The following is an 8,397-nucleotide window of genomic DNA, read 5'->3' as shown; positions in this document are numbered from 1 at the left end:
TGTAGAGCCGCAGAAACCCACGGAAACAGTTCTATTCTGGTCTATAGCGTTCCTGTGGGCAAGACAGAGTCAACATCAGTGAGTGATTACATTTTTTAGGCAAATTATTTCATCGATTGCGGAGCTGTGTTTTGCTCTAATGTCTTCCGTGCAATGTGAACTTCTTTCAACACCATTGATGCCTGAACACACACCCACTCTCAAAATGGTTGGGTTGACCCAATTCTTTTTGGTACAGTGACACTTTGTATTCTGTCTATCTTCTTTTGCTATTTCCAGCATCAATCGATAATTGGGTTATAGAATCTTTCAATATCGAAACTTCAGCTTTATGTCTTTTTCTCCTAATCTTTCGACTTAAAAAGTGCTGAGTGTGTTCTTTACTTCTGATTTTCTAATGCCAGGTCTTGGCACGTTTCACTGCAATGTTTTATTTTCTCGTTTTAAAATTTTATTTATTTATTTAATCCTTCCAAGTCCCTCCCTCTCAGCTATTAGCCAGTGCATTAACAAACACTTTGTGTCACCCGGGGACTCTGATGTTAATGACATTCATTCTTCAGAATTACTGTGAGATTTGGAGATATCCCACTAGTCTGCCACATTACAATGCTGCTGTGGGAGATATCCCACATATTACATATTACACGTTACAATGCTGCTGTGGGAGATATCCCACATATTACATATTACACGTTACAATGCTGCCTAAGAAAAACAACCTAAACTAACCAAAAGTTAGGTGGGTATGAGGGGGTGGGAATAAAAGTTAGGGAATTTGTTTTCAGTTTCCTCTTTATTTCTACTATTGTTTTAAAGTGCCATCTTTTAATTTGGAGGCCCTGGAAAGATATGAAGGCGCACTGGTTGTGCAATTGTGAAGATCTTGTCTGTTAACTGAAAGGCCGTCTATTTGATCCTATCAGCAACTCCTCAGGAGAAAAGACCAGTTATTCACCTGCTCTCAGAAAGATTACAGCTCAGGAGACTCTCTAAGGCATTTCTCTTCTGTTCATGGGGTTGTTGTGAGTCTGAATGAACTTGATGGCAAAACAGAGCAATACAAGATGCAATGCTGACCCTCGTAAAACTTCTTTCTTGAATATGAAGCCATTATCCAAGTAGGACCGTTTGGGACAGTGTGGGCAGTTCTGCTAAGACTCGAGAAGTGGTTCGCTTTACTTTTTATATTTCCTTTACGATCTAAAGTATCCTCGGGAGTTAGTATGCTACAAACAAACAAAGAACAAATCTAGTTGCCTTCAGGTCCTGTCAGCTGAGGGTAAGGAATAGAATTGTGCTCCACAGGGTTTCCAATGGTCAACTTTTCAAAAAGTAAATTGCCAGGCCTTTCTTCAGAGGAACCTTCCGGTACACTTGGACCCCCTTCCTATCAGTTATTAGCCAATGCATTAACAAGCACTTGTGGCACCCAGGGACTCCTGCATATGCTTGTCAGGCTTTGAAACAGACCCAAGAGACCACTGACATTAAAACCCTGGTGGCAAAACTGGCTACATTCTGGGCTGCTAAGGAGAGGTCCGCAGTTCAAACCTCAGCCAATTCTGGGGAGAAAGATGAGGCTTTCTCCTGCTGTAAAGGCTTACAGCCCCCAATACCTAAAGGAGCGGTTCTAATCTGTCCTATAGGGTCATTATGAATCAGACCTGACTTGATAAGCAGTGAGGCTTGGGTTTTTGTTGTTGTTGTTGCTTATATTTTTGATTTTTTTAAAGATATTGACTCCAAAGTGCAAACCAAAGCAAACTCGCTGCCATCAAGTCAATTCTGACTCATAGCAATTCTGTGAGACAGAATTGAACTTCTCCCGCTGGGATTCTGAGACCATAAATCTTTATGGGAGTAGAAAGCCTCTTCTTTCTCCTGAGGATCAGCTGGTGGTTTCAAACTGCCGACTGCTAGATCAGCAGCCCAATGTGTAACCACTACACCATCAGAGGTTCTAATATTAGACAGTATACGGATATTTTAGATTTATTTACTGACATATTACCTTATTCTTAATCATCATTATGTTCGTTTTAAAACTAGGCTTGGAAGGCAGAGCAGATAGAGGGGTGGAATGGGGGGAAGAGAAATGCACCACACTGGGGCTATGTCCCGTTAATGGGCACCACATGCGGAACATTGTAATTAGGCCCTGGAATCACCTTCTCCTGGATTTGGGTGGGGCGGGGCCACTGAGAGCGTCATTCCTGGTGGGCACGAGGACTGGGAAGCAGTGGTCCATCGACCCTTACAGAGGTAAAAATGCATCCTGGAGGATTTGTTGTGATGTGAAAATAGTGCACGAGAGAAAACTAACCAATAATCATGTCCTGGTGGTCATCATCTGGGAGTTACTAGGAAGCTTCTGGTTTCCGTTCTCAGGAATGGGACAAAAGGACTCAGGAAGGGGGGAGTTATTGAACTTTTCGATGGAAGCTACAGAAAGAACAAGTCGGGGGCGGGGTGAGGCTGAGGGTGCGGAATGGACGTGGGGGAGGGGCGGCGGTGGTACCCAAGCATCTCCTTCAAATCCAGCTCCATACTTCTCTCGAGTCGCTTGTTCGCTGGCAAGTGAAAAGCCAAGAGGAAAAGGTGCATCCTGTTGGGAGCGATCAATCAGTCCGCGGCCGGGGGTCGGCTGCCCAACCTGCTTGCCCCGGTGGGCGCAGCGACCCGCCGGACTCTGGGCTTCAGCTCGGCGGTGGCGGCGCACCTCACTGCACCAACCTGCGGGGCCGGGCGGGCTGGGCGAGCGGCGGCCGCTCCCACGCGGCACCCCAGCCCCGCAGCCCCCGCCCCGCGCCGCCCTCCAGGGTGCCGGTCCGGGTCCCCGGAGGGGCTGCAGGGACGCCAGCGTGCGGGCGCCCCCTCGGGACCCCAGCCCGAGGGGGACGTCGCGGACCCCGCCTTGCTCACCTGGCACTGCCCGCTTCCCGGAGCCCGGGCCCCCTCGCTCGTCAGCCCGCCCCCGGCCTCCCCCCGCGCGCCGGGCAAAGCCCTCCCCCTCCGCCGGCCCGGCGCCTCCCCCCACCCCACTCCCACCCCACCCCCCTGCGCGCCAGGCGCCGCCTCCCGCTCGGCCCCGCGCCCCGCGCCCTACTCCGCCCAGCGCTGCCCGCGCGCCCTCGGGCTTCCCGGGCCGGTTCTCTGGCTTTCTGGCGCTCGGCCGCCTGGCCCGCTCGCCCCCCGGGTCCTGTCCCCGCCGGCCGCCGCCTTGTCATGTCAGCATGGAGATCCGGCAGCACGAGTGGCTCTCGGCCTCCCCCCACGAGGGCTTCGAACAGATGAGGCTCAAAAGCCGCCCCAGGGAACCCTCGCCGAACCTGACCCGAGTGGGCGCGAACTTCTACAGCAGCGTCAAGCAGCAGGACTACAGCGCCAGCGTCTGGCTCCGGAGGAAAGAGAAGCTGGAACACGTAAGAGGGGCTCGCTCGCTCCCTCCGGGTGGCCGGGGTCCGGGTACCTGCCGCGCGCCCCTCCCTCCGCGGCGGCGGGTGCCTGCCCCTCGCAGCCCCTTGGGGGACAGCGGGGGGAAAAGGGCGTCCTGTCCAGTTTGGGGGCTTTTCCTTGGGCACTTTCTGGCCTGAAGTGGCCAGGCTGCGGGGAGGGGGTCCGAAGGTCCCTTTCCAAGCAGAGCCTGGCCCACACCCCCAGGCGACCTCCCTACTGCTTCTCCTTTGTGGGGTTTCCGTGCACGGGGTTCGCGCGGTGCCCGCGTGGGGCTTGCAGGTGGAACTGCCACAAGCCTTGCTCGCAGGATTCACCGGGGTGCGTTTCCCAGGTGTGTCTCCCTCAGTCTCAGTCTCGTGACGAGCAAATTCACGAATCCGTGAAGTTGTGGCCGCTGGCGACCTAACCTGGGTCCGAGGACAAGCCCAGAGTTTTCTGCAGTGTCCCCTGGGATGAGTGGTTGGCGATCCTCTCGGTTGGAGCTACTTGGGAGGAATCTGTGAGTTGCCTGGACAAAGGGGAGTTAGCGCAGCTGCTGGTCCTGCTCCGGAGGGTGGGAGCTGGCAGGGAAAGACCAGCCTTGACCTCGACTTTCAGAGAGGCTTTATTGACTCGCCATTCAGAAGGAAAGAAATTCCTTTAAAAAGGCGTTGGGGAGGCTTGATGAGAAGTTGAATGTAAAACTGATGAACTCTTCCGTAGACCTTCACCTAATTCACAAGAAAAAGTTTTGTGTGTGTGTTGGAAGACGTTTCGTGGATGTAGAGTTTTATTTATTTACTTTGGATCCCGAGTTTTAAATTTTACTCATTAACACCACCTTAATCCAAATGTTAAAATGAAATGAAGAGAATCGTGCGAAAGCGTGGCACCACTAGTTAGGGGAAAGATACTATTTCTTCCCAAGGAGCTGCATAATCGAAATTGAGTCTATTAAGGGAAGTGGAAATAACCTGGTATTTGGGTCAGGTAGAGAATGGTGATAAAATAGATAAGCGCTAGAGCTCCTGGAACGCAGGCATTTATCTCCAACTGCTGCACCAACTTCAGTTTTATCAGCTCTCCAAGAGCTTCCCAGCCTCTGCAGCAGTACAGGCTTCCCTGGAGGGGGAGCCCCGTAGGGATATTTGCCTGTGATACTATGAAAGGATTTTGTTTTGTTTTTCTGAGGGCCTGATTCAGCCCAGGGACGCTGACCTGTAAAGCTTTGAGTTGTTTAGGGCTCTATTTGGACCCCTAAGACCATCAAAGTTGCTGAAGGAGATTTCTAGGATGGCAAGCTTCTTGAAGGGCAACTAAAAATAACAAAACTCACTTCCATACTGTCATTCAAACTCACAGTGATCCTATAGGAATGCCGTAGAACTGCCGCCTGGGTTTCTTAGACTGCAACTCTTTACAGGAGTAGAAAGCCTGGTCTTTCTCCCCCAAAGTGGCAGGTAGTTTTGAACTGCTGAGCTTGTGGTTCGTAACCCACTTCACCACCAGGACAGCGCCTTGCAAAGCAACAGTGCCCACTTTAAGAAAAATTGCTCTAGAATAACTAAAGAGACCTATAGTGACATTCGTCTTAAAGGAGACAAATAACATCTTCATGTAATTTGGTTCTTGATATTATCTGATTTTAGTACCGGGAAGAATGATCTAGTCTTAGTATGTTGATAGAATGTATTCAAGTTTCATTCTGAAAGTGTTCAGAGGCTTTGTGCTTTAGCTGGTCTATTTCCTGTATTCTCTTACTGAAAATCAATAGCGCAGCTTTCTATGACCACGTCTTCTGAGGCAGAGACAGTACCTGCATTAGTGGAAGGTGCTTTCTCAGTTTTAGTTTAGACACCTCTCATGTGGATTCGAGATCAATGAAAGGGAGATTGGATTGTTGGAAAGTAATGTGTAAATCTGTGCTCCCACTCAGATGCTGCGAATGAAAGCATTTATCGTCATTAAAAAATTAATAATTCATTATTTGCTGTTACTTAAATCAACATTTTTTTTCTTTGTTTTCTCAACTACATTTCCTGAGAAATGTAGGTGTGTGTTTTATTTCAGTGTTTCCGTCTATGCTTGCTTACAGTTTAAAAGGAGCTCTGCTGTGTGTGTGTGTGTGTGTGTGTGTGTGTGTGTGTGTGTGTGTGTGAGAGAGAGAGAGAGAGAGATAGTCCCTTATTCCTTTGAAATGTTGATTCGCTGGCAATTTTAATGCAGTAATGTTTGTGGGAGTGTTATGGAAAAGTTAATTTAGTCGAAAATGTACATTTTATTTGGACTAAAGCTCTGAGTGTTTCCAGTAGTTTTGTTATCTCCTAATTAAGAATTTGAAATTTAAAAACTCATAACAACTATGGTTTGGTGTATCGTTGCTGCAAAAACCAGGAAAGGTGATGTAGACTTTATTAAAGACAGCATTCTAAATATACAAGGGGACTTCAAAATGATTGTGGGAAAATTCCATTATCTTTAAATTTCATTTTTCCCATGGACATTTCGAAGTGCCCTCAGATGTGGCATCCCTGATTTAGATGCTGTTGGAACTAGGAAGAATATGTCATATGGAATTCAATTTGTAGTAGTGGAAATCATACTATTGATCTGTCTCCTCAAATGGAAGATCAATGTTTTTATTGTGTTGAGAAAATGAATGAATAATTGTGGTGGAGATCATATGCCTGAAAACAGCCTATTCGGTTATTTTACTGGTGCTTTAAAAGCCAATTTAACTATTAAGGGTTTAAATAAATTATGACTTCAAATGACACACATATTCAGTCATCACAATAACGGAATTCCCTGAAATGAAATGTGGCAGCGTATGGACTCCATCCAGACTTAAGAAGCATTGCTTAATCTGAACGTCAATAATTATGCAAAGTGACAGCTAAAGAATATATTTCCATCCACTTCTCTAAAAGTGAGATAATTTACCTCTCCTTTTCTAGTTTAAAGGCCACAGGGTGTATCTCCAAATTGGACAAAAGAAAAGTCACATGGATTTCAATACTTTCAACCATTCTTTAAATTTAATGTTGTTATTGAGAGGCCAACACTTAAGGAATGCATGTATATGAGTGAATTCTTCCCGCCATAAATCATGCACAAAAGCTTATAAAGAAGTTGAGTTTGTACCATAAATTCTTCACTTTGAATTCTACTTGGAAATTTCAGGAAAATGTAAAATTGCCTGTGTTGCATAGAATATTGTCTTATTAGCTGTAAGTCGTGATCTTGCCTCTTTGACACTCCTGTCTGTCTTATAACATGATTTTGAAGGCATTAAGCTTAGAAAACAATTGGAAATGTTATCTACCTTATTGATAGCCATTGAGGCAGCTCGAATTCATAGTGATGCTGCGCAAAACGGAAACATTGTTCAGTCCTGCACTATCTTCATGTGGGTTGATATGCTTAAGCCCATCGTGCAGCCGTTTATTTTGAGTGCCTTCTAACCTTATCTCACAGCGCCATGTCAGCTATTTTTTTAAGTAGATTGCCAGACTTTCTTAGGATGGAATCTCCTCTGACCCTGTCACTGTGGATGACCCTGCTGGCATTTGAAATGATGGTGACAGATTTTCTAGAATAATAGCAGTACCTTACCTGCCACAGGACAGCAAACCGACACAGATTGTGACTTATCTCCTTAGGAAAATGTCTTTACTTAGGTATAATCTGAAACTGAAGGGCATTGTCTAAAACAGTAAAGGATCCGTCACCAAGGCCAGAATTGTAAGGAACTGCACCCTGAGTCCCGAATTTACCCCCGTTTGCTCAGCCCTTTGGATAATTTGGGGGTAATCACTCCACAGGGCTTGACTATCTTCATCATGAAAAGAACCAGGCGTCCTTCAGTGTTATACATTATGTTTGAACTTTTAAAAATGTAGGCATGTTGCAGTCTACGATGCTCATGACCCTGGTTTTGTGGAGCTTTTCTGATGCCTTCTGTAGCACTAGAGCGGCCTTATTGTCGTTCCTACTCACTCAATTGGCTCTTGTCAAAGAGTTACTGTAGGAGTAGGCACTCTTGTAAGACAGACCTGGATTTTTACTCTGACACTGTCTCTTAACTCTGATCCAGGTTAAAGGACTTACAGTCACCAAGATACAAATCACATTTCTTCTTAAGAGTCACAGGATTGTCCTGATGAGACAGCCCATGTCTCTGTTGCAATAGCAAACAATCCTGAATGCGAGGGGTCAGTTCATCACACGTCTCCCCGCGTACTTGTCATCCCTGCAAGTTGGCGGGGCACTCTGTCTTTCCAGTTGCCTGGTTTGATGGATGCTCCATCTGGACACAGGTTTTCTCAGTTGCCAGGACTACTGTGAAATTGTGCAATGGCTCTTCCTGCTTTTACCCAAGAGCCACATATCCGTTTGATTCCTGCTGATGGCCAAAGCATGCTTCAGTGGGTTAGTTCGAGAACCTAGAGGAAGGAGAAATAGAACATCTATGATTAGTCTTCCTGTGGGCTCCCAAAGCACCAAGCCCAGCATTTGCCCACACTAAATGCTCAACACACAATAACTATAGGTGTCATTGCTGTGTAGGTGCTACCCCGCTGTCTTGCCTGATCTTCTGCTTCAGACTACATGTTTGAGCTTAACCTGTCAGCATTATAGTCCTGGACCCAGTGTCTGGGTCCTTCCATTGGAAAGGTCAGCTCATTGTCTTAGGCTACACTGAGATTTATACACTGAGATTTGTATGGATTCCTGTCCATTCTGTGGTGATCTGACGCTAATATGGACCTCCAAACCCTTGCTTGTTTCCTGCCTGTCCATTCTGAGGCTGACTTCTGTTTTTCTGGCTCTCTCCTGACAGCAGAGACAAGGACCTTGCCCCACCCCTTACTTTTGTTTCCCTCCAAGTTCAGTGCTGGTGATGTAGTGGTTATGCACTGGCTGCTAACCATAAGGTCAGCAGTTGGAAACCATCCA

At 46.8% G+C, this 8,397-nt stretch overlaps 1 protein-coding gene across 1 annotated transcript in view; it reads left to right on the top strand.

The window, feature by feature from the left end:
* The first annotated feature begins 3,236 nt into the window (after positions 1-3,236).
* The window catches only part of PLD5 (phospholipase D family member 5), a 456,985-nt gene continuing 451,824 nt past the window's right edge, over positions 3,237-8,397 (top strand). Inside the window, exon 1 of the mRNA XM_075540593.1 lies at positions 3,237-3,425. Coding sequence (XP_075396708.1) covers positions 3,237-3,425 — 189 coding nt within the window. The remainder of the gene's footprint in view (positions 3,426-8,397) is intronic.

This window comes from Tenrec ecaudatus, chromosome 1, assembly GCF_050624435.1.
Source record: "Tenrec ecaudatus isolate mTenEca1 chromosome 1, mTenEca1.hap1, whole genome shotgun sequence".
Classification (NCBI taxonomy): domain Eukaryota; kingdom Metazoa; phylum Chordata; class Mammalia; order Afrosoricida; family Tenrecidae; genus Tenrec; species Tenrec ecaudatus.
This window is presented reverse-complemented; position numbering and strand designations above follow the sequence as displayed.